The sequence below is a fragment of the Bombyx mandarina genome, chromosome 12, assembly GCF_030267445.1.
Source record: "Bombyx mandarina strain Sakado chromosome 12, ASM3026744v2".
In the NCBI taxonomy this organism is placed as follows: domain Eukaryota; kingdom Metazoa; phylum Arthropoda; class Insecta; order Lepidoptera; family Bombycidae; genus Bombyx; species Bombyx mandarina.
Genome location: NC_143219.1, coordinates 13,881,394 through 13,908,414, shown reverse-complemented (window position 1 = coordinate 13,908,414; position 27,021 = coordinate 13,881,394). Strand labels below are relative to the sequence as shown.

The following is a 27,021-nucleotide window of genomic DNA, read 5'->3' as shown; positions in this document are numbered from 1 at the left end:
TATGAATAAATTCCAAGATTTATCACTAGAAACATCAAGGATGGCGGGTGGTCTGGGCTTGCTTTATCATGGATTCGAATTTAAAGTCATCAATTTCGTGACGGCTTATTTAATGTGAAATAAAAGGGGAGATAAGAGATGAAGTTGTCGTGGCCTAAAGGATATATATATTTATCCGGACTCACAAAAGTCCTACTACCAGTAATTAGGCAAATTGAAATTTTGCGGGTTTGTTTTTTATTATACGATGTTATTCCTTCACCGCGGAAGTCCATCGTGAACATTTGTTAAGTACGTATTTCATTAGAAAAACCTGCCGGCACCGCGGCGGGATTCGAACACCGATGCATCGCTGTATACCTATGCGTCTTATTCTTTAGGCCACGACAACTTCTAAACAACAGGTTTGTTTGCTCTTTGTCTGAGTCTTCATTGTTTATTTAAACATATATAAATAATTATGTTTATCAGTCTCTGGTAACCATAACACGGGGAATCCTAAATTGGAGCCGGGTGACTGTTAATCTGTAGTCTCAGGTAATTGTAAAATACTATTTAACGCAATACTTTAACGTTATTCTCGTCGACTTCAAGAAGTCTGTTTACCTTGAAAATTTAACCACGCATCACGGACCGATAACAAAACCGTTATTTTATAACTTCACTCTAATATCCTGAGCGGTATCAACAGAAACAAAATATGAAAATAATTGTTATTGGTGGTAGGGCCTCTTGTGAGTCCGCAGGGGTAGGTACCACCACCCTGCCTATTTCTGCCGTGAAGCGGTAATGCGTTTCGGCTTGAAGAGTGGGGCAGCCGAATCAACCCATAGACACAGCCCACTGAGTTTCTCACCGGATCCTCTCAGTGGGTCGCGTTTCCGATCCGGTGGTAGATTCTGCGAAGGACTGCTCTTGCTAGGGCCAGTGTTAGCAACTCTTCCGGTTTGAGCCCCGTGAGCTCACACCTACATGTTAAGGTGAAGCTGAAATAGGCTCTCAAGGCTATCAGCATAGGTAGGTATAAAAAAAAAGAATGAATCTATTAAGACAAAAACATATATTAACATTTTGAAGGGAGGGGCAGCCGTTGTAACTATACTTGAGACTTTAGAACTTATATCTCAAGGTGGGTAGCGCATTTATGTTGTAGATATATATGGGCTCCAGTAACCACTAAACACTAGGTGGGCTGTGAGCTCGTCCACCCATATACGCAATAATAAATAAATAAATCAAAATGCTATTTAAGTTCGTTTTTTTTAAAAACAATGCATACAACTAACTACTTACTATTTATTTTAAATGTTTTCATTGAATTTACTCACGTTGTGGGTTCGTCTAGGAAAATTACAGGCGGGTTGTTAAGCAGCTCCAGGCCAATAGATAATCGTTTTCTCTCCCCTCCCGACAGTCTCTCGGTCGCTGTGTTCCTGGCTTTGCCGAGTCTCAACAGCTGAATTATTTCTTCCACCTGCAAATAAACAGCTTCGTTTTGAAGTGAAACTTCTTTAGGCGCGTTTATAATATAAAATTTAACTCGGTGCAGATTCGTGACGGCTAGAGAGAAAAGATACAATTTACGAAGAGCGAGAATGAGAAGATAGACAGAGCGTCTCGCGTACCATTCGACCGTGGAGAGAGGATGAGAACAAAGCGAGCTAGGTCGTTTCTCTTATACACAGCATTCCTTATTACAAGAGAAATTTGATTTAAGGATGAAAAATGAAGAAAACGACAATACTACACACCGCAAAAGAAGTTTTACTTCTTTCACGTGCACCAAGTTACACGCGCACCGTTTTTTTTTTCCATAAATCCAATTTTTTTTTATAGCTTACATGAGTGGACGAGCTCACAGCCCACTTGATGTTAAGTGGTTACTGGAGCCCATAGACATCTATAACGTAAATGCGCCACCCACCTTGAGATATAAGTTCTAAGGTCTCAAGTATAGTTACAAAATTTTACGTAGGTATTGTTGCGTTGTGATAAATGAGAGTGGACTGTATTTATTGGTTTTGATATATTTATTAGTCCTTAAGTGACAAATTAAAGATATATGAATATATGAAATCGATGTGTCGCCCTTGGAGGCTGGAATTGTCTTACTATTGTATTGAAGTTAGTGAATTTACGTTAATACGGTAATACGTAATTACCATATATGGATACCAATACCCAAAAGTTTTAAATATAAAAAGAATTCATTTTTAAAGTACCTATCCACGTCTATTCAAGTGATTACTTTGGGAACCCTCTTGGGTTTTTCTAATAAATTCCGTCAAAAATGCGATAACATTACGAATATTAATAATAACTCCGGTCCGTGCGCCTTAGGCTAATAACGATAAGAAAAAAATAACAATAAAAAATAGCGTATGAAAAGCGACAACATTGGCCCAAATCAAATTTTATTCAACAGAATTATTTTTATCTTCCTCGTAAATGACAATCTATAATCAGACCCGGTCAATGCAAACAAACTGGCTAATTTTATGTTTTGCTTCATTTTGAAGTCATTTACGGTTTCGATCGTAGGAATTTCGGAAAGGGAATGCGTCCGATTGCGACTTGCGAAGGGTAACTACATTCGGTACCTTAAGCTATTAGGAGTGATCAACAAAACAAGAATATATTTTGCCGTTCTGTTTTTTTTTTTAAATATAAAATGACCAACTTTGGAGGTATACGACGAAGGGAAGGTCTTCCACTGAGCGGGTGATATTGCTCGGTAGACCGACGCTCCGAATGTGATTGTTCGGAAATTGTTTAAGTAAAAGCTTATCTTTAAAATGTCGTAAGTGAGATTCAGGCATCTGTCAAATATATTTGTTTTATGTGATGGCTTCCCGCCAATCCGACAAGACAGGCATGCGCGCTTTGCTTGATTTGACTTTGAATCGATCGCTGATCGCTCCAGCCGTTACGGAGTCTGTAGGGAATATTAAGTTTGTATTGCAATTGACTGGCTCACGGAGCAACTTATATATCCCTAGTCTTGCCATAATTACAGAGACAAAGGAAAAAAAAAATTCTATTGCAAATAAGATTTATTACTTTTACAGTGTGTTAGTTTAATACATAAATATAAAACAATTTAAAGTATAAAAAGCTTATTCGCAGTGTTCTCCATTGGCTGCGATACAGTCCTTTAAACTTTGAGGCCAGTTATCACTAGAAGCACGCACTCTTTCCATGGGAAAATTTTTCACTGCCAATCGTACGGATTGTTTTAGGGACTCCAAATTATCATGGCGTTTAGAGCAAGCCGTACTCTCTAAAACTGACCATAAATCATAATCCAGCGGATTAAGATCGGGACTAGATGACGGCCAGTCTTCAGCTCTGATGAAGTCCGAACACTTATATAGTCGAGACGAAATCCCTACAATCGTCGAGAATATTCCACATCGTTCTAGATGCTACTAGATCCTCCGATATTCGTTCGACTATTCGGCGATAGATGGCGTTACTCTTACCGGCTTAACAATAGTAAGAAATCTCTCAAGTCTGAATTATTTTGTATACTTTCCCAGCCTGTGAAACGGAAAGCTTTTGGTTTACTTCGCAGCAGAAATAGAAAGAATGGTTAATCTCAATGCGAACTACAATCAGTATAATTCAATTATATCTTTATTTAAAGTAATCAACGCGGTAATTTAAAACAGGTAATCTTCTAGCTTCTAAAGATCAAGGCCAGATGAGTTGCGTGTTGTGTGCTGTCATGGTAACACAATATTTTGCAACTGACAAATTACATTTATGAATGAGTTTTTTCTCTTTCGACCGTATAGCGCAATTGTTTGCATCCCACACTGATGGGTCGAAGGTCCAATGTCGATTGCCACTTTGGGAAAAATTAGTGTAGCGAACCGAAAATTTGCACTCTATATCTGGGTATAATACCGATTAGTGTTGAGACGAACGTGATCTTGTCTATCGTTAAATCTCAATATTTTGTTTTAAAAAGAAATCTTCAAACAAAAACTTTTAGTTGCAGATTGTTTCATAATTAAAATTGTTCTTTGATATGATCACAATCACATGTACCTAAATATTTTAACGTAAGTCATTCTGTGGTTCCTAAAGTACTTACCAGGGAATTATAGTTTTGGGGCGCCAGATGGCTGTGTATGATTAATAAAAATATTCTACAAACACACACAGTTAAAACCAACTAACGATCCTATATTATTTTGCTTTACATAGTTTTATTAACACTTCGAGTTAACTCAAAGAACTTTGTTCGTTACAAAAACTGCAGAAAAATTCAATTGCAACGCAAAACTGTTTTGCTTTTTTAATAAAAATATATCAATAAGGTTCAGTGTGCAGTTTTTTTTTTTTTTTTATTGCCTTTGTAGGCAGACGAGCATACGGCCCACCTAATGGTGAGTGGTTACCGTCGCCCATGGACTTCAGCAATGCCAAGCCGCTGCCTACCAATGCCAAGGGCAGAGCCAAGCCGCTGCCTTTCAAGACGCATGTTGAAATTTTAATAGTTTTCCATTATACTTGTTAAAGATTCGCTTTGAATTTTGCCTTTTCGCATTTTAAAGAGTCTTCAATAGCGCGTTTTAAGACTTCTACGTCACAATAGTTTTGCGTTAGTATTTATAGGGTAGAAAATAATTTTTACTGGTGGTAAGAACTCTTGTGAGTCCGCACGGATAGGTACCATACCCTGCCTAATTCTGCCGTGAAGCACTAATGCATTTCGGTTTGAAGGGTGGGGCAGCCGTTGTAACTATACTGAGACCTTAGAACTCATATCTCAAGGTGGGTGGCGGCATTTACGTTGTAGATGTCTTATACCTTTAAACGAGCTATTCTTGTATATATGTGTATAATTTGAATTTCGGAAACGGCTCCAACGATTTTTATAAAATTTAGTATACAGGAGATTTCGGGGGCGATAAATCGATCTAGCTACGATTTATTTTCAAAAAATGTTGTTTTATTCGTGTTTTCAATAATCAACTTTATCGATAATCAACTTTATGACTCTTCCCGATATCTATTGACGAATAATAATACTATTTTTTTATAATTGAGAGCAACTAACTGCTTTAAAGACACAATAACACAAGCTATTTCAGCAGATGGCGTTGTTAAGCCACCCGAAGCCAACGAGTGTTTGGTTTAAGGTTAGACCAAGAAAATGAATTGCTTTGTAAAAAACACAATTTATCAACAAAAAAAACCAGTAAAACTCGGTCATCGTCTAGTTTTTATTAAAAAGCTACGTAATTACCACAACGGCTTTTGTCTCTTTCGCCACCCCGGACCCGAGCTTCAGGTCTGCGGCCATCGACATTGCCTCCAGCACAGTTATGAAGGGCTGCAGTAAATCCTCCTGCATGATGTACCGGGACATCTTCCGGAATTGCCGGAGGTCGCGAGGCAGTCCATTGGTGGAGATCAGGCCGGTCGACCCGTTAACCCTGACAAAGAGATTTCGTGTATTTCGTGTAAAGAGCTTAGAAATATGGCAGTTCAAAGACTCCGTGGTATTACTAAAAAATATATAAATAAAATAAAAATCATTTAATTCAGACCATCTTAAGTCCATATGTTGTAAGTAGAGTAATACTTATAACTATGTTAGTAAAATTAAAAATAAAATTAAAATTAGCAAAATTATTAAAAGATTTAAACATTTAATTCATAAATCTGCGTTGCTTTGAGGCTTTACTAAGATGATGAAAGAACAATTGTGGCCGTCTGCGCAAAAGTGACCTAACCCACAATTTTTCATATTCGTGCTTATATATATATTGCAATTTATTTGAAACATTATAAAGTTTTCTAAACAAAACCGGCCTATTTTGACCCCTAGTTAACAGATGGCTTGTGAACATTATTTTGCGCGTATTGTTTTTGCCTACGAAGCAGTGTAAAAGTAAATGCGAACCTCATTATTTCCATACTGTGGTAAGATTATGCCACTTTTGCGCTGACTGCCTCAACTATTTATAAGATATATTTTTTTATTTCCATTGTAGGTAGACGTACTTTATTTCGATTTGAATTAGCCCAATTCATAGTACGTACAACATACACGACGATGTCTATAACACAATATAAATACTATAAATAAAATGTATACTCAATTTAGCATATTAGCCTGTTACAGAGAGACAATGTAATTATAATATTTAAATCGCATGTAATAAATACTCGTCGGATAACTACAAGCAATCATTCAAGTCAAGGATACGACATTAATAATGACGTACAATTAACCTATACCCGTAGTGAGACGGTTTATTGATGTAATTAAACTCCTGTTTGAACAGTTAACAAGTGTTAATGTTGTCTTCGAAGTAGACCCTCCTGACGAAAAGTCGTTTGCGAGACCAGTTGCCAAAACAAATCCGCAAATTTGTAAATCGTCACTAGTGGTAACAATATTTTTTTATTACATCCACCTGGTCTTAAGTGGTTTTCGGAACCCCTATGGGTTATTATATTAATAACATAAATCCCGTCACCCACGTTGAGAAGTTAGTTCTAAGTCTCAGTTCTATAGTACAACGGCTGCCCCACTGACCCAAATTGGAAAGCAATACTGCTTCGCGACAGAAATAGGTGAGATAATGGTACAAGGACAGGGATGCGGGAAATGAAATTTAGAAGCACCGGTCACCGCCCTCGCCGAACCCGTCGCTTGCGACGAAGAGCTCGGTGAGTAAATTGACCCATAGACACAGCCCACTGAGTTTCTCGCTGGTTCTTCTCAGTGAGTCACGTTTCTGTTCCGTCTGCCTACAAGGGCAATAAAAAAATAAAATAAAAAAGCTCACCTGTATCCCGCTAAAATATTCAGTAAGGAGCTTTTCCCAGCTCCTGAAGGACCAAGGATGGCTGTCAGCTGACCGGATCGAAAGTCACCGTTTAAGCTTCGCAATATTATCTTTGAACCTATGAACAAAATAAACATGATTTAGACAGTATTACTGAATTTAAGTTTTATTATTCATTTTAATTTATAAAACCTTTATATTCTATCATCAAAGTTCCTTTTTCTTTTTTCTCCTGCCTATGCTGATAGCCCTGAGAGGCTATTGCAGCTTCGCCCTAGCATGTGTAAGTGAGCTCACGGAGCTCAAACCGGAGCAAGAGCAGTGCTTCGCAGAATCTACGACCGGATCGGAAACGCGACCCACTGAGAAGATCCGGCGAGAAACTCAGTGGGCTGTGTCTATGGGTTACTTTACTCGTCGAACCCCTTGTCACAAGCGACGGGTTCGACGAGGAAGGTGACCGGTGCTTGGGGTACCTAAAAGCACCGTTAATGGATCGGGAGGATCCGTAATGACGTGTTTTGGACCACGTCGACTCCCTTTGCTGAAAGAATCCCCTAGATTGTCATAATTTTCTTTTCGTAGCTTGATCTTCTTCACAATCGGTTTTGTTAATCTCTTAACGGTATTTTCTCCTCAGTGACGTCAGTGATGACTGACGTCAATACCACACAGGGACGTATCTAAATCACTATTCTCCGTCACTTCACATCCTATCGAGTTCCATGTAAGTTTGTTTACCATTTTTCTAACATCAGTAGCTTTGGTCGTATGTGTTATGTCTGTACACACACAGCATGTTTATTGCTACTGCAACATTTTAACGAAATGTCAAAAGGTCATTCTAGAATTTCAAATTTGTTTAGGCTTTTTAAATACAAAAACATAATGTAACTAATATTTTTTTCGTGCAAGACTGCTCTAGCGACGGCGGCCCATATAACTATCAACTTTAACTTAATTGTTACGTAAAAATGACTAAAAAGGTAATCGTCAAAATGGCCCGCCAAAAACGTCTGAATCATTATTTGGCTCGAGCGCCAAAAAAGTTGATCAACCATATTCTAGTATAATTCCATGGTCAATTTATTCGCATCAGTGCCATGGCAACTTAGCCGAAATGGGCGTGGAATTTATCATCATCATTCAATATAGTAAGCGTCTCTTAATTTGGCTCCGAATTACGTCACATAAAATAAGTTGCGGCATTTCGCGAAATTGTTAAAACAGTAACTACTGATCGAAAACCTTTTTTTCGTTCAAATTAAACCGAGCTATCAATGCAAATATATACTTAAATAAATATCAAATTTGATTTAAAAACAATTCACGATAAGCATACTTCATAATCACAAAAGCAATTACCTATTATTATTTTATTAGGCAAACGTAACTTGTTCTTTGTTACATTTTCGTTTGAGGATATTATTATAACCTATTATTACCTCGGTGATCATAATTACCTATAGTTTTGTTTTGTTTTTATTTACTGAACTAATATACCGACGAACTCGAGCCGCTTACGGGGATAGATCCCCAGGAACACTGAAAGCTAGTCATTAGCGAAAGCGCGCAGCAAAATACAAGCACCACAATACAAACGCCAAAGCATCTAAGGGAATTGTAGTTGATGGCATTTTTTAAAACTTTACTCGCACCGTGCTTGAACCTCCAAGCCACCAGTGGTAATCCCTACCTCCATAAAAAATTGGCCACGTTTAAGTATTTTTTATTTTTTTAAAGGTGGATGGACGAGCTCCCGGCCCGCCGGATGTCAAATGATAGACATCTACAACGTAAATGCCACCACCAACCTTGAGATATAAATTCTAAGGTTTTTACACTATAACGGCTGCTCCACCCTTCAAACCGAAACGCATTACTGCTTCACGGCAGAAATAGGCAGGGCGCTGGTACCTACCCGTGCGGACTCACAAGACGTCCTCCCACCAGACAAGATATAATTTTCACTATATACGACTACGTATTCAGTGGCCGTTTTTGTAGCTTTATTAATTTATGATTTTGTTTTTCCTAGAAAAATGAATGAACGTAACATCTTGGGCTAAAACAGTTCTCTTTGTGGTCGTATGACGAGATTCGGATATAAAACCAACTTTCCTTGACGAACAAACTATTTTATCTTCATGGCAGTATGCTTAGTGCGAGTTTTTTTAACGTTCTCGATAACGTAAAAGTTAACTCAGATTTGTATAGAGTTAGAAAGTTTGTTTACGTTCGCCGCTAGGGGCGCTGTTCCAACTCCATACAAATGTGAGTTAACGTTTACGCGGTCGAGAACATTAAAAAACTTCCACTAAGCACACTGGTATATACATATAAGTATGTTTTTTTTTTTATTGCTTATATGGGTGGACGAGCTCATGGTGTTAAGTGGTTACTGGAGCCCATAGACATCCACAACGTAAATGCGCCACCCACCTTGAGATACAAGTTCTAAGGTCTCAAGTATAGTTACAACGGCTGCCCCACCCTTCAAACCGAAACGCATTACTGCTTCACGGCAGAAATAGGCAGGGTGGTGGTACCCACCCGCGCGGACTCACAAAGAGGTCCTACCACCAGTAATTACGCAAATTATAATTTTGCGGGTTTCATTTTTATTACACGATGTTATTCCTTTACCGTGGAAGTCAATCGTGAACATTTGTTGAGTACGTATTTCATTAGAAAAATTGGTACCCGCCTGCGGGATTCGAACACAGGTGCATCGCTTCAACACGAATGCACCGGACGTCTTATCCGTTAGGCCACGACGACTACAAATTGCGACTGTTATTGCGTACACCGCTATTCGTTAAGAATCACCATTTATGAAAGGTATTTGGTTTTCAGAAACCTCTCAAATACAACCCATATTTTAAATTGCATAGAATCGTTTTTCTGTAATCACACCCAACAAACACAAAACCCTAATGGATATGTAATAATTAACCTTTAATGTTTTCCTGTATTTAAATAACGCTATCACAATTTACTTACAAAGTCGAAGTTATTATTAAATTGTTTTGCACAATTATTTTTCTAAGCGATTAACATAATTACATTTGATTGTTCGTTGATAAACGGCATGTGCATACAGATATCTAAATGTACTTTATCTATACATCTATACATATAAAAAAATTGGAGTGTCTGTTTGTGATATTGAAATAACCGCTTTTTACTACATGCATATGAATATATATACGGTACATACACCAAAATAACATTTTTTACAATTTTTGTCTGTCTGTCTGTCTGTTTGTTCCGGCTAATCTCTGGGAAGGCTGGACCGATTTTGATGAGACTTTCACTGATAGGTAGCTGATGATATAAGGAGTAACTTAGGCTACTTTTTTAAGACTAGCTTTGCCTCGCGGCGTCTCCCGCGGTAGGACAATAACCGCGGGTAACATCGCGGGACTCAGCTATCAATAATAAAATTGAATGTTTCCGAAGCGAAGCAAGGGCGGGTCGCTAGTCTATATATAAAAAACTTCACTTATCGTGAAGCAAAAACTTTGTACCCCTTTTTACGAAAATTGCGCGGACGTAGGAGTATGAAATTTCCTACTTTTATAGAGAGGAGTGCAGAATGCTAATATTTTTTTTAGTTATGCATAAAAATATAATACATTAATTCCATAAAAAAAAACTTTACGCACACTATCATGTATTTGACACACACACACGCATACATACATTTTTGTTTATTGTTTAAAGTCTGTTATAAAATTGAAAATAGATTAAGAATATTGGTTGTAATTAATTATAATATTATTCTCTTATATTAAAGCTTTGGCGAAATATGTGATTATAGAAAAACTATTACCTATTATAGAAATGTGACAATAGAACCATAATAATGTTCAAACTTATAATTTAAATTAGTTATGGTCGAGTTTAGACCACGATACGACCACTAGTTTTATATTATTATTAATGAAACTTGATACGGAATATGCACGCCAAGCGCTGACATTAGTATAAGTGTTATCATGCTTGACCGATTTGAAGTGGCGAAGTTAGTTGAAAACTTAAAAATGTTCGGTATTAATAATAGCGAGAGCCACTCGATTCATTTCGGGAAAAGAAGAAAGAAGTTTTTTTTTATTGCTTAGATGGGTGGACGAGCTCACAGCCCACCTGGTGTTAAGTGGTTACTGGAGCCCATAGACATCTACAACGTAAATGCGCCACCCACCTTGAGACATAAGTTCTAAGGTCTCAGTACAGTTACAACGGCTGCCCCGCCCTTCAAACCGAAACGCATTACTGCTTCACTGCAGAAATAGGCGGGGTGGTGGTACCTACCCGTGCGGACTCACAAGAGGTCCTACCACCCGTAAAAAGAAATCGTCCCATCTCAAAACCTCAAGCCCGCTACACACCATCCCGCAGTGCATCACCCCTGCCTTAATAGGTAGGGAGATTCAGTCCGGGCAGAGGGGTTTCCCCGAGGCCCGCTCCGCGCCCCCGCAAGCGGACACGTCGACCCCACGTATTCATTTCATCCCTCTTTCATACCCTCTCATCGTGGCCGCCGCCGCGCGCTTAACTACATTCCCGATCCTGCGGACCAAATGGTAAACAGTAGACGTCGCCCAAAACACGTGATCTAGGATCCTCCCGATCCACAACGGTGCTTTTAGGTGTACCTCAAGCACCGGTCATCGCTCTCGTCGAACCCGTCGCTTGCGACAAAGGGCTCGGCGAGTAAATTAACCCACAGACACAGCCCACTAAGTTTCCCGCCGGAACTTTTCAGTTGTTGCGTTTCCGATCCGGTGGTAGATTCTGATAAGCACTGCTCTTGCCAGGGCTAGTGTTAACAACGTCGTCAGGTTTGAGCCCCGTGAGCTCACCTACTGGTTAGGTTACGCTGATATAGCCACTCAAGGCTATCAGCTTAGGTAGAAAAAAAAAGAACACACGAAAACACACACACACACAAGTATTATACACAAACACACACGTGTGTATAATACTTGAATCATAACCCTGCGTCGTGTTTTAGTCGGGTAAAATCACACGGTCACTCTTTTTACATACTAACGATTGAGACAAAAGAGTTTTGTTCAGCCTAAGAACAAAAGTCGCGGTCTTGTGACCCAGTTTGACGATAACAAATAAAGAGGCAAACGGAGAGCTATTTAAAATATCCTGTGTTTTTTCTTCATTTAAATAATGTTCGAATTTTCATTACCTATGTAATAATAAAAATTATAAAATACCACACCTAAGTTTACCATTTCCAAAAGACATTATTGAGCAAACAGACTTTACTTTTTTTTATCAGCAGTCGCGTTTCTCAAATATTTTTAGACGCCAGCTCTCAAACTTGGTTTCACAAAGTTTTTCACTACCGTTTTAAAATTGGGTAGCAGTAGGTAGCATACAAAGTAGTTGGGGGGTATTGTGAGCTCGCATGCGTGCAATCTGCCGCGAATCAGTTACGGTTATTAATATAGGACAGTTCCTTACACTACTCAATACCAGTTTCAAAAAAAACGAATTTTTTTTTTTCCAGAAAAAATTTCCTCATTGTAAACCGCAGCGTTTTCATTCCAAAAATAACGAATGCAGCCAAACGCATAGCTAATCAAACGAATATAGACATCATTATGGTAATTTAAGCGATCGAAACGTCTTAATGAAGACAGATGACCTCCCGTGAACCCCCGCTATTGTTTCACTGTGTTGGCACATTCATTAGTCGGAACGCGATGTTGTGAAACACTGTCGCAGGACGAAGCGATGTTTTGTTCATTATTTCATTACGAGCACAGTTTTGGACATGGTTAATTAAAAGCCGTCGTAGATATTATCCTACACGTTATATAGCCCTTTGCCTTTTCATGAGTTCTGTCTCATTCGAGGTCTGGACGTTGGTTGTTGAGCGACAGGAGGTTTTAGTCGGTTCGACTCTGACATGCTCCGCCCGCCATCTCCAGTGGAGGGCGGAAGTCCGGCGATTTCCTCCTGACCAAAAAAAACACGTTATATAGTACCCGTACTCGTCGAACTCGGCTAAGATTTCGAGGTTTTTTTTCTTTTCTACCTAAGCTAATAGCCCTGTGAGGTTATGTCAGCGTAGCCCAAAAAGTAGGTGAGCTCACGGGGCTCATACCTGACAACGTTGCTAACACTAACCCTAGTGCAGTACTTCGAATCTACCACTCAGTGGACAGTGTCTGTGAGTTAATTTACTCGCCTAGCCCTTCGACGCAATCGACGGGTTTGACGAGAACAATGAAACGGTAAATTTCAACGTGCAACCTAATCCATACATAAGCCCGCTGAGTTTCTCGGCGGATCTTCTCGCCGCGTCGTGATCCGATCCGGTAGTAGATCCATTCGTGAAACAGCTGACCTTGAGTGGTTAGGGCTTCTTCGAAGGCGCTCGGGCAGCTGTTAGCAAATCCCACCTCTCCTGGCTGAGCCTTTACTTGCCCACCTGTTTTGGTGAAACTAGAAAGGATTCCGGGCCACTAGTAATCCTTCCTTTACAAAAAGAACATTCCATAGCTCTCCATAGCTCGACCCGCCAAGCAGTCGTGCACTTCTGATTTTTAAATGTAGATAATAAACCATATTACCAATACCTTCACTAATAGTTTTGTGGTCAAGGAATATCTATAATGACAAGTCCTACGACTTATAATAACGGGTATTTAAGTAATTTGAAGTGTAAAGTGGTCTACAGGATAAGACGTCCTGTTGCATTCGTGTTGGCGATGCACCGGTGTTCGAATTCCTTTTTCTAACGAAATTCGTACTCAACAAATGTTCACGATTGACTTCCACTGTGAAGGAATAACATCTATATAAAAATGAATTGCTGTTCGTTAGTCTCGCTAAAACTCGAGAACGGCTGGACCGATTTGGCTAATTTTGGTCTTGAATTATTTGTGGAAGTCCAGAGAAGGTTTAAAAGGTTTAATACATAATAAAATGCTCGGAATTAAATAAAAATAACAATTTTGTTTTTCCTTTGGTGTGTCCCCCGTCGGACGGATTCCTTTTGTTTATTTTATACAAAAGTTTAGGTCTTTTCTTTATCGATTGAGGCACTACGAAGTCTACCGGGTCAGCTAGTCGTGTAATAAAAATCGCAAAATTATAATTTGCGTAATTACTGGTGGTAGGACCTCTTGTGAGTCCGCGCGGGTAGGTACCACCACCCTGCCTATTTCTGCCGTGAAGCAGTAATGCGTTTCGGTTTGAAGGGTGGGGCAGCCGTTGTAACTATACTGAGATCTTAGAACTTATATCTCTAAGTGGGTGGCGCATTTACGTTGTAGATGTCCATGGGCTCCAGTAACCACTTAACACCAGGTGGGCTGTGAGCTCGTCCACCCATATAAGCAATATAAAAAAAAATGAAAAAAAAACAATGTTTTTATGCATATGTAGTTAGTCTAAATAGATGAAAATATACAAGACTTTTTATTAGTAGCATATATAATTCACTATGCCCTATTGTTAGTTGCTAGTTCATTCTTATATTCAAGTTCGCTTGCACTTTTATTTCTTTATTATTACAGACACGTTGACGAGTTCACGGTCCATTTTTTGTTAAGTGATTACACTTGACACGTGAGGTCAAAGTCTAAAATTACAATGTAAATTTGATTGCAAACAATCTTACAATTTACACGCATTTACAATATAACATAGCGTCTTATGTTTGCACACCTGAATTATTGTAATTAAAATAATATAAATATTATTACGTATAAATGTATTAAATATTATTATCATTATAGATACATATGTGTAAATATAGTATTATTACACATATGTATAAAATCAGTATACCGCTACCAGCCCTAAATTCCGGTTATGATCAATTGTTTAAAGACATCTCATCTCAAAGATGATACTACGTAGGGACCGACTATAATTAGAATAATTTAAATCGCATGTGCCATAATATTGACAACTACATATGCTTTTATCTTAGTTTAAGATCCCGCTATACCATTCCAAGCTATGCCATTCCAAAATATCATCAAGTTTGTGTACAGTCTAATCGAATCTATGTACAGTCAAACCTGGATAAGTGAGAGTTCAAAGGAGCACAATCTCATTCTCGCTTATAGAGGTTTCTCACTAACCCGAGTTTCTCGTTAATGCACCCTCTGAATTACATTTCGCGATTTTCCGGATTCAAACGCATTCACTATTTTAAGTTTATCACTTACTTCAGTACTTTAATTTTCAGTTTAACTTTTACTTGACAGTACTTTAATTTTCCGTTTTGACATGACGCAGAACAGAACTTCCCTTCGCAATTGATTAACGATAAACTGAGTAAGTCCGACAAATAGGACGGTACACAGGCGCACGTGTCCATTCGAAAAGAATGCAATAAAATAACAACGTTATTCAGTTCCACGAAATATAATAGGTTCAATATTGACGAGAAAACAATACAAAAACAGTGGTAGGAAGTTCCACGAAAGTTAAGAATGAGTCATAAAATAGCAGATGTTAAATTTGTAATTTGTTTTGTCATTTGTTCCTCCTAAATAATATAAATAAATAAAGCTCGACTGTCACTTATAGAGGTATAGATAAGTAGCAGTCTCACTTACGGAGGTCCATGAGGGAAAAACGACTCTCTCTTACAGAGGTTTCTGTTTCTCGCTAATAGAGGTTTTGGGAGCTTAAAATGACGGGTCCTAGCTATTACTCTCACTTATACAGTTTTCTCTCTTATCCAGTTCTCACTTACCCAGGTTTGACTGTATATGGTAGTAGGACCTGGTGATAGGACCTCTTGTGAGTCCACACGGGTAGGTACTGCCACCCCGCTCATTTCTGCCGTGAAGCAGTAATGCGTATCGGTTTGAACGGTGGGGCAGCCGTAAAAACTATACTTGAGACCTTAGAAATTATATCTCAAAGTGGGTGGCGCATTTACGTTGTAGATGTCTATGGGCTCCAGTAACCACTTAACATCAGGTGGGCTGTGAGCTCATCCACCCATTTAAGCAATAATATATATAAATAAATAAAAGTCAGTGTTTTTGTATTTTTGTCATTTATGCGTTTCAAAATCATTTATCAGATTTAGATGTAGCCTCATAAAATTGTTACTTGCATTTTAACGATCAATATCCTGGGTCAGGAAGGTCAAGTATCTGAGAGTCACCTTGGGTAACTCCATTACCTTTCATAATAAATAAACAAGATCATTGTTCCTATGGTGCAGTATCCCATATAGCAAGCAGTATTGCGGTAGACAGCAGCTTGGCTCTGCCCTTGGCATTGCTGAAGTCCATGGGCGACGGTAACCAGTCACCATCAGGTGGGCCGTATGCTCGTCTGCCTACAAAGGCAATAAAAAAAAACCAATACGCTCTACCACCAGTGATCACTGCGTGAATAGGACTCCCAATTATAGCCTCAAGATTGAAACACCCGATGCTAATATAAAAGCCACTTTTTTAGCAATGTCTTTTTATATTGCACCAAAAGAGAATACCTAGTCTATTTATAACCGGTTTCCGTTCTTCAACAATGCCTTTTTTTTTTTCGGGTAGAGGGCCGAACCTCCTACGAGGTCCCCGCGCAAAAGGGGCGCGCGGCGTATGTGAGACTCAACGGTCTGCATGGTATTGTGAGCAGACCGCGGGCCCAAGGATTTTAGGGCCCACCCATTAAACGACTCCCCTGCACTCTTACACCCGACGTCCGATTCCCTCCGAGGTCAGAGCCCAGATGAGGTAGGGGGGTTACCGCGGTCAACACTACATTAATGCTTGACATGCGTGACACAAAAAGGGGACCAAAGGTCAGGGCCAATTTTAAATTGATTGATGAAAACGATTCGTGAATGAATTGTATTCGTCCTCTCGAAGAGACCTTGAAATAGTTTTCATTTGTGTGCGAAAATTCTATGCACATCACACAAAGCATTACGCTTCCCACTGATTATGACCAAATAATTTGGTAGGCAGCGGCTTGGCTCTGCCCCCCTGGCATTACTGAAGTCCATGGGCGACGGTAACCACTCACCATCAGGTAGGCCGTGTGCTCGTCTGCTTACAATGGCAATAAAAAATAATATTATAATAATAATCAAGTCAAATCATCATAATCAAGTCAAAAAGTAGATACATTTGTACAATAGGCGGTATCATCGCTAAAAGCGATCTCTTCCAGACAACCGTTTAATTTACTGAAATTCTGGAAAATATAAAAATATTGCAGGTATGTTACGGTGTACTATAGACAATACATTATTATGGAAAATACATACAATAAACAGATATATACCGTTTACATAATATATAATATGGAATATATAACTAACTAATTTATATACCAATATACATACTTACATACAATTCATACTAATATACTTATATACACATAATAAATCACATCATAAAAAATTACACCACGAGTAATCAATCTATTTTCAACCATAATCACTCCATAGTATAAAACAGAGTCGCTTTCTCTGTCCCTATATGTCCCTATGTATGCTTAAATCTTTAAAACTACGTAACGGATTTTGATGCGGTGTTTTTTAATTGATAGAGTGATTGAAGAGGAAGGTTTATATGTTTAATAATATCCATTAAATAGTGGAGAAATCAATAATGAATTACAGTTTCCGAAGCTAAGCGAGGGCGGGTCGCTAGTTCATAATAAAAACTGGTTGCACCTGGTCAACAACTTTTCAAAAAAGTTGGCATCGAGTGGGTTGTCATGAACTACCCGGTACTGGATCTCTTATGAATAGAAAACGTTCGAAGAATAAGCATTAACCTCGCTGATGGCCAATCTTATTAATAACCTGCCAATCACTAGAGCACACAGAAATAATAACTATCAAACATTTTATTACGATTTTCAAAACCATTTTAATTGAGAAAATAATAGTATTATTACACCAAGTCTACAGTATTTGGGTCATATTGCGTGTAGAAGTTCCAACAGCCTTGAGCGTCAGATGACTTGTCTATTTGAGAGTAGGAGGTCAACAGAACGAGGTATCAAGCGATAGCGGATCTCAACTTATATCAAGAGAGGAAGAAAGAGAGAAAAATACGTAAAACTGCACCAAAACAGCCACGATACTTTATAATCAGGGATTGGTTGTGGCGATGGAAGTTTTTCAGGAGGTAGGACGTTTTGTGAGTCCGGCCGGGGAGGTACCATTACCCTGCCTACTACTGCCGTGAAGCAGTAATGCGTTTCGGTTTGAAGAGTGGCAGCATTTACGTTGTGGATGTCTTCACTCCACCACCACTTCACTCCATGACGACCTGGAGCTTGACTCAGTCAGTAAGTATTTACAGTCGGCATTATTGCGCTTTGAGAAGGCGGTACGACATGAAAATCCTCTTGTCATGGCCGCCGGTAATTATATACCCGATCCGGTGGACCGAATAGTAAACAGTCGACGTCGCCCTCATTACGGATCCTCCCGATCCATTAACTGTGCTTTTAGGTACCTCAAGCACCGATCACCGTTCTCGCTGAACCCGTCGCTTGCGACGAAGGGCTCGACGAGTAAATTAACCCATAGACACAGCCCACTCAGTTTTTCGCCGGATCTTCTCAGTGGGTCGCGTTTCCGATCCGGTGGTAGATTCTGGAAGCACTGCTCTTGCCCCGGTTTGAGCCCCGTGAACTCACCTACTAGTTCGGTGAATCTAGAATAACCCCTCGAGGTTATTAATATATTTCCTATTCGTACACTCTTGACAGAGTGGTCGTGGTCATGCATCAGTCGGATCCTGCGATACCGATGCTCTCGCGATGCGACGCCATGTGGCACGATGTTTCGCAGAGTGAGAGCAAACATTTATGTTGGAGTGAGTCACAGATTTTATGAGGTCGGTCCATCGTGTTGGAGATCGTCCGCGAGATCTTTTGCCCTCAACTTTCCCTTTTAATAAGTAGGAAATATATAAAATTATAAATATATAAATTAATATATAATAAGTAGGAAAAAAAACCACAACACTAGCAATGAAACAGTGATCTGTCGCACAAAGATACAAATGATGCCGTGACTTATGACGTCTGTTTACCGATGTCGGTGATACTGTAAAGATACGTATTAAGCCACCGGTCATCTGAAGTTGGTCAATTAGAAAGCCACTGCAAACGGTACGCAACCCAACGATGTACGGTCTGATAATTATTTTTATCGATGTCGATTTTTCGTATCTTAATTTCATAGTTATATACATATATATATACTTAAATGAGGTAGATGTGAGATGTACGCAACTTGAACAACTGACACCAATTTTCTATAGTATTAATACAATTAGGTTTGTTTATTTTGAATCAACCAAAATAACTAATATTTTCCTGTCAAACCCAGCCACCAGCGCATACATGAATTGTCTAGTGAAATGGTATTTTTGTGCCCAATTAACACGAAAGCAGTCAGCTGAAAAAAAAAATGTTTTAGGACATCAATAAAAATAATTGAGTTACCGTCATTAGTAAAACAATGTCAACGGTGATAACATTTTACCACAAAAGCGCTCACGACACATTAACCTTAACTTGTATTGTTTCTTCATCCGCATACATTAATAAACATATTATTTAGTTATTGTAAAAAAAAAATATTATCGTTATTTCACGGTGATAATTATTTCCCAGCACTACGACGCCGAGTCAAACACGTGACCGTCCTGTGGCCTGGATGCAGTTCGGCCGCGTCACACGTGATGTGACTTCAATAGCATTTTCCCAACCCATGCCAGCTTTGTGTTTGCGCGGTATTAGGCACTTTCCGTATGCTTCGAATAAAAGCTTTAGAGTTCAAATTGGAACACAACTTATATATTTGAACTAATTAATTTTATCAACATTGACGTCAACACGCTACCTGATACCACGGCCCACCTGATGATAAACCGTTACCGTCTTCCGTGTAGTATACCTATCAATATCAAAGAGCTGAGTGATGTGGTAATGTTGCCAATTTATCACTGCTTAAGTAATGCTGTGTGTTTAGCTTGAACTATTAGTGTCGACGTCGCCCTAAACACGTCATTGCGGATCCTTCCGATCCATTAGCGGTGCTTTTAGGTACCACAAGCGCCGGTCACCGTCCTCGTCGACCCCGTCGCTTGCGATAAGGGCTCGACGAGTAAATTAACCCATAAACACAGCCCACTGAGTTTCTCGCCGGATCTTCTCAGTGGGTCGCGTTTCCGATCCGGTGATAGATTCTGCAAAGCTATGGCTCTTGCTAGGACCAGCGTTAGCAACTCCCGGTTAGAGCCCCGTGAGCTCGCCTACATATCAAGGAGAAGCTGAAATAGCCTCTCAATGCTATCAGCATAGGTAGAAAAAAAACTATTTGTAATTTGCAAGTCACCACATAATTTATACGCTAATCGTCGGCATACTTAACTATTAATGAATATCAACTCATTTATCCTACCAATGATTACGTTACCGTGCACGGGCTATATTAAAGATCCGAGTCTAAAGCGGGTTCACAAAAAATATGACACCAATAAGCAATTGAAAATTATGTTTTTAATACAGTTGATTAATCGACGACAATTAACAGTTTCGATGGCAAGGCTTTAAACACACACGCAGCACACACTATTGCTGTCCACTACTGACCATGGGCCTCTCCAATCGATATACGGTGCGGTCGGTCTGTTGCCACCTGCGTCCAACGTGACTAAGCAATTCTCGTTAGTCTGTCGGTTCATCTGACAAGTAACCCACCCACACTACGCTTATCTTAGGCTTTAAGCACTTTTGTTGAATTTCCCTTAAAATATTAATGTACGAACAGATTCCGTTTTTAATACGCTTTTATTAGCTTCAGACGTATGTATGTTAGTATGTAACGGAATCTTTGAACATGATTTTGACCCCCTTCAAAACGTCAGATTAACTCGAAAGGCATACTTATTAAGGACCGGTGACAATTCAATACTTAAAAGAAAAAAAATGAAAAAATTGAAATTTAATTAAAAAATGAAAAATAAATAACAGTTTAACGCTTTTTTTACAATAAAATCATTTTTTCTTTCACTATTTTCAATTCAAATTTATTAAAATTTATTTTCTATTTCTTAGTTGGATTTTCTATAAAAGCGTATTTTTTTTTGTTTTTTTTAAACTATTATTTATTTTAACATTAAATGCTTAGGAAATTAGCCGCCTTCCTCGGAGCCACTTATCAGTGAAATCATCAGTTAAACACATTATTTAATGATCGAACCCTTATTAAAAACCCGTAAGCGCTACCCAACACACAACCGCATGAGTGCAGCGGTGACAAATCGAATAAATAATTTGGTAATCAACTCATTCTTAACAAAGTCAAGTGGCTTGGTAAATAATGTGATTTAATGAAAAAGCGTTAATTAAAAAATTATTCTACATCGTGTATTAATTTTTTTTTATTGCTTAGATCGGTGGACGAGCTCAAAGCCCATCTGGTGTTAAGCGGTTACTGGAGCCCATAGACATCTACCACGTAAATGGGCCACCCACCTTGAGATAATATAAGTTCTAAGGTGTCAGTATAGTTACAACGGCTACCCCACCCTTCAAACCGAAACGCATTACCGCTTCACGGCAGAAATAGGCGGGGCGGTGGTACCTACCCGTGCGGACTCACAAGAGGTCCTACCACCAGTTAGATGGGTGGACGAGCTCAAAGCCCATCTGGTGTTAAGCGGTTACTGGAGCCCATAGACATCTACCACGTAAATGGGCCACGCACCTTGAGATATAAGTTCTAAGGTCTCAGTCACGGAATAGATGTATCCATTCCGTGGTCTCCGTATAGTTACAACGGCTGCCCCCCCCTTCAAACCGAAACGCATTACTGCTTTACGACTGAAATAGGCAAGGAGGTGGTACCTACCTGTGCGGACTCACAAGAGGTCTTACAACCAGTAATTACGCAAATTATAATTTTGCGGTAGAACACTATACCAATAAAATATTGAACTGGTGCGTCAAGGTCAGCGCTGAGATCCGCTATTCTTTTTAATTACCTTGATAGAAAGTCGAGCATAAGGTACACTTGATAATGAACGAAAAGCGGCCACTACCGCTAATAATACCAGAAGCCAAACTAATACCTACCTAATTTTACCATCAACGGGTAATATAGTTATAAGGGCTTTGGGCTTAAGAAAATAAAATAAAAAGCTATTTAATTATCAAACGCTAAATTATAAAAGGCATTTTGTATTATTTCCATAATAAAAACGACAACTTAAACATTAACCAGCATTAGCCTTCGAATTTGTAATGTGACTAAACAATTACCCTTTGACCTGCAAAATGGGACAATTAATTCAAATTTAACAGGCGCTCTCCGTCAATAACGTCCACTATCTAACACGTATCTTTTTCACTGGTCAGCTTTTACGCAGATATCAATGCAAACGGAACAAAATAACCGACTAACCTAATTTCGATTGATAAGAACTCGATGAATTATTCTTTTTGATGAATAAACTGTGACGATTTGTTTGATTTTCAGTTTTAATTGCATAAGTTGGCAAACGAATATTGTCTGAACGTTTTTCTTTTATTGCTTAGGTGGGTGGACGAGCTCACAGCCCACCTGGTGTTAACTGGTTACTGGAGCCCATAGACATCCACAACGTAAATGCGCCACCCACCTTGAGATATAAGTTCTAAGGTCTTAGTATAGTTACAACGGCTGCCCCACCCTTCAAACCGAAACGCATTACTGCTTCACGGCACAAATAGGCAGGGCGGTGGTACCTATCCGCGCGGACTCACAAGAGATCCTACCACCAGTAAATAAACGTAATCGTCCATTCGCATTCGAATCGTCCACAATCGAGGAATAATCTAATATCTTTAAACGAGCAATTCTTGTATATATTATATAATATATATAATCTGAATCTAGGAAACGGTTCCAACGATTTTCATAAAACTTAGTTAGTATTTCGGGGGCGATAAATCGATCTAGCTACAATTTATTTTCAGAAAATTTTGTTTTATTCGTGTTTTTAATAATCGACTTTATCGATAGTCAACTTAAATATAAACTTTTTTTTTTATTGAAAGAAAATAACAAATAATTTAATATAATATCAATATGTAACTCGTATTTAAATATAATTTCTAAAAAACACAATTTATCAAAAAAAAACCGAGCAAAGCTCAGTCATCCAGGTATTAAAATTTATACCGGGTGATTTGTGAGCTAGATTCCCTATCAACATCCAAAACATTACAGTATAGTAAGACTTTGTGGTTTGGGAACAGACAGAAGAAAATCTCCGAACGTCATCTTCATAAGTAATCTTCAAGTAATGCGAGCATTGGAACCCGCTTCGATTCAAAGACCTTGAGAACTGAATAATAAAGAAGCTACACATTAAAAGTCCCTCCTTTTTTATTTATTTGGAACAAAACACGACCCACGCTCCGAAATCTTCGTTTTTTCCTTATACAATTTCGAACCAAATGTGCTAGAGTAAAAAACATGTGTGGTGTCGTGGGACACCGGATAGGAACGAAGTTCCATATTAAAAAAAAAAAAAGAATTATGAGAAAAAAAATCGCGCGGTGAAATATCGCTGTGCGGAAAACAAGGCCTTATTCCACGGACTTTTTCTTACGGTTTTTACTATCACATTTTTTTCAGTTCGGTCGCGCAGCAAAATCCCTATCTCCTCCAAGCCTGCCGTAAGGAACTTCGTTCCAAAAATATATACATCTCTTAAAATACTATAAAATCACTATATCTATTAACACTTTATTGTTACATCTATAAAAGTAACAATAATCCTAGTAGATGTAAAATTTCGTTAACAACAACAAGAGCAAAAATAATAGCTGTATACTGTAGGTATTTTGTTGCAAAAAAGGCAGCATTACGAAATCACGCCATAATAGCTTCTTATTTTGTTGCAAAAATTACAGCATTGCAAAATTACGCCAGTAATTAATTTATAGGTGTATTTTATCCAAACAGCACTCACTATCTTTGTATCAATCGGTGTCAGTTTTTTTAAGTTTTTTTTTCTTCCTACCTAATATGGTGACCTCGAGGGGCTATGCTCGCCGAGCGAGTAGGTGAGCTCACGGGGCTCTCTAACCTAGGACGGCGCTAGCACTAGCCCTTGCCCTAGTCCTAGCACTAGCACTAGTAGTGGTGGTATTGACTGCTAACCTTCTCTCGGTCCCGTTGCTGTCTAAGTACTAGGTTTAAAATATTGACCTCATAAATTAGTGTCCCCATAATATTTGCGATGATAAAGTCTCTATTGTAAAAACGGTTTTGTCTCAGCCGTTTTAAAATCTACGCGCAACTTCAATTTCAAATATTGAGTCTTCGGTTTTGGACTAAATTTTTTTTTCATGTCGAAATTTATTTTGGAATATGTAATTATATTTCAAATAATTCATAATTAAACATAACAAATTGACTTGACTACTACATATAAAATATTCCAAGCAATATCACTTTCTTCCCGATGATCCAAAACGTAAATAAAATAAAATATATAATGGTTAAATAGCGAAAAAAATAAAATATATTCAACTATTTCAAAATTAAACGGAATAAAGCAAAGACGAATTGTAAACAAAATTTCAAAAGTCAAGGTATTATTCAAATTATTAATCTATAAAAAGGCAATATTGCGATGTCTGATAACTTTTACTCTAGTAATGTGTTTTTTTTTTACCGCGAACAATAATTGTACTCTGTGATATTATACTCTGTGAGTTCATTGAACTCACTAAAGAATATTTGCTTAAAACTTTTTACTACCTCGAAGACCGAACCTCAATTCTTTGTGAAGCAACGTTGATGAACTTTGAATAGTTTAGTTTTTGAAATAAAAAAATAATAAAATTTTATTTTCAATACAAACATCATGTTATTAACGAATGTCAAATATTTTTTCTAGTTTTTGTCTCTTGATCTTTTTTGCTAATAACATTAAAGTCGTCTCGGCATTAAGGACAAGACTCTAGCCGTACACGTATGAAGTTAGTGTTAGGTGAGTGTGCTGGAAATTCAAATTCCAGAAGTTTCCTAAGTAAATACATACATACGAAGATATATCTATACTAATATATAAATCTACAGTGGTTTTTACGGATGTTCCGTTATAACTTCTGAACCATGCATCCGATTAACTTGAAACTTGGTATCCATGTAGAAAATACATGTACTTAATGGATAGACTAATATTTATATGAGTTTTGGACTCCCTACAACAGTTGCGGGGGCGTTAATGATGAGAATATGGGGGGTGAGAAATAATAATGTTAATTTTAAATGACCAACGAAGCGGACGAGTACAACTAGTCGTGTAATAAAATTAAGCCCGGCAAAGCGCCATTCGTCATTACTGATGGTATTTTGAACTTGTGCGCATTAATAAGTCGTTCCGCTCCTGATTCTTAATTGTATATATAGCGTTTAGTGCAAAAACTATTGTTAAAATGACGTCGTCGGTTTCGATTTTTATAATAACTAGAGGTCCCGCAGTAGTCGAAATTCGACTGTACTTAATTGAAATTGTAAGTTTGTACACTATTATGATTGTATTTTATACTTCTATAATCACAAATTTCGCCAAGACTATACTATAAAAAATATTAACAAAGACAAACAATATTTTTAATCTATTCTCAATTTGACAACAGACGTCAAGAACAAAAGTTTGACGTGAAAGTGTGTGCGTCAAATACATGGTATGTAGTGTGTGTAATGTTTTCTTTATTGATTTACTGTATCTTTTATGCGTATTTTAAAAAATATATTAGCATTGTGCACTTCTTCTCTATATTCTCTATAAGTGTGGAAAATTACATACTCCTCCGTCCGCGCAATTTTCGTAAAAAGGGATACAAAGTTTTTGCTTCACGTATTAATATATAGATTCCTGTCATGCACTGATACGTTGATATAGCAATATAGCAATACAACATATCGCAGTTTTCGAGAATCGCTACCGAAGCTCTCGGTGCAAACGGAGCCTTAATAAAAATATTCTAGCCATATTTTTCTGTATATATTTATATTTACTTAATTATGTATCAATAAGTCTAGTTTTTGCCGGCGAATAACCGGTCTGTTTATTTTCTACAGTATGAGGGTTTTTCTAGAATATGTAGGCAAAGAATGCTATCAGTCGCGTCCAACGCAGACATTATATTATTCAAACCACATGTTTACCTACCAGGAATTAATAAATTTTGGTTTTCTTTAAGAACACAATGAAATAGGATTGGCAAATTTCAGAGATCATATCGTCGTTCAAAGAGGGCTTGAAAGGGCAATTAATTAAGGCAACTGTAATCGCTTTTTAATGAGGTCACGAATGTTTTTTTTTATTGCTTAGATGGGTGGACGAGCTCGCAGCCCACCTAGTGTTAAGTGGTTACTGGAGCCCATAGACATCTACAACGTAGATGCGCCGCCACCCACCTTGTGATACAAGTTCTAAAGTCTCAGTATAGTTACAACGGCTGCCCCACCCTTCAAACCGAAACGCATTACTGCTTCAAGGCAGAAATAGGCAGGGCGGTGGTACCTATCCGCGCGGACTCACAAATAGTCCTACCACCAGTTAATTAGTGATTAGTTAATTAGCAATTAGTAAGTACTCACTTCTTCCAGCCTGTACAGTGTATGTGAGGTCTTGAAATGTGATGTTTACTAGAGGTCGCTGCGGCAGGTGAGAGAGATGAGCTCGTCCCAGCGCTCGTGATGCACTCCGCGATTCCATTGTTTCTCTACAAACTCGCCCTCAGCTTATCATGTCCCGTACCTGCTAAATATATTGGTTCAATTATACATTGTGCATCACACATCACATATATATCACATCAGTGCCCGCTCAGCTGTATCGCTAAGGATATAAAAAGCAATTCAAAACTACTGAGATGACATTTATCATGCATTGCTATCTTTACCTAAACTGGCAATTATAGCAACCTTCAACGCAGTCCGATAGAAGGCGATCGGTATCGTGACTAAGCGAATACATGATGAACTTTTATGTACTAGGATAATAAATCCTAAGTTATAAACTTAAAAAAAAACACCCTTTAATAATTACACCCTTAAAAACACCCTTTAATTATTACTGGTGGTAGGACTTCTTGTGTGTCCGCACGGGTAGGTACCACCGCCCCGCCTATTTCTGCCGTGAAGCAGTAATGCGTTTCGGTTTGAAGGGTG

At 38.3% G+C, this 27,021-nt stretch overlaps 1 protein-coding gene across 5 annotated transcripts in view; it reads right to left on the bottom strand.

Annotated features, from left to right (window-relative positions):
* Positions 1 to 27,021, bottom strand: part of LOC114251791 (ATP-binding cassette sub-family G member 1) — a 52,643-nt gene that overhangs the window by 12,153 nt on the left and 13,469 nt on the right. For 3 of the 5 annotated variants that reach the window (XM_089732112.1, XM_089732117.1, XM_089732114.1), the window contains exons 2-5: positions 26,449 to 26,611; positions 6,810 to 6,927; positions 5,258 to 5,447; positions 1,329 to 1,474 (exon numbers count right to left, since the gene is read on the bottom strand). In XM_089732112.1, the coding sequence (XP_089588238.1) occupies positions 1,329 to 1,474; positions 5,258 to 5,447; positions 6,810 to 6,927; positions 26,449 to 26,566 (572 nt within the window). In that variant the 5' untranslated portion in view covers positions 26,567 to 26,611. The remainder of the gene's footprint in view (positions 1 to 1,328; positions 1,475 to 5,257; positions 5,448 to 6,809; positions 6,928 to 26,448; positions 26,612 to 27,021) is intronic. The other 2 variants (XM_089732116.1, XM_089732113.1) reach the window with 1 other exon arrangement.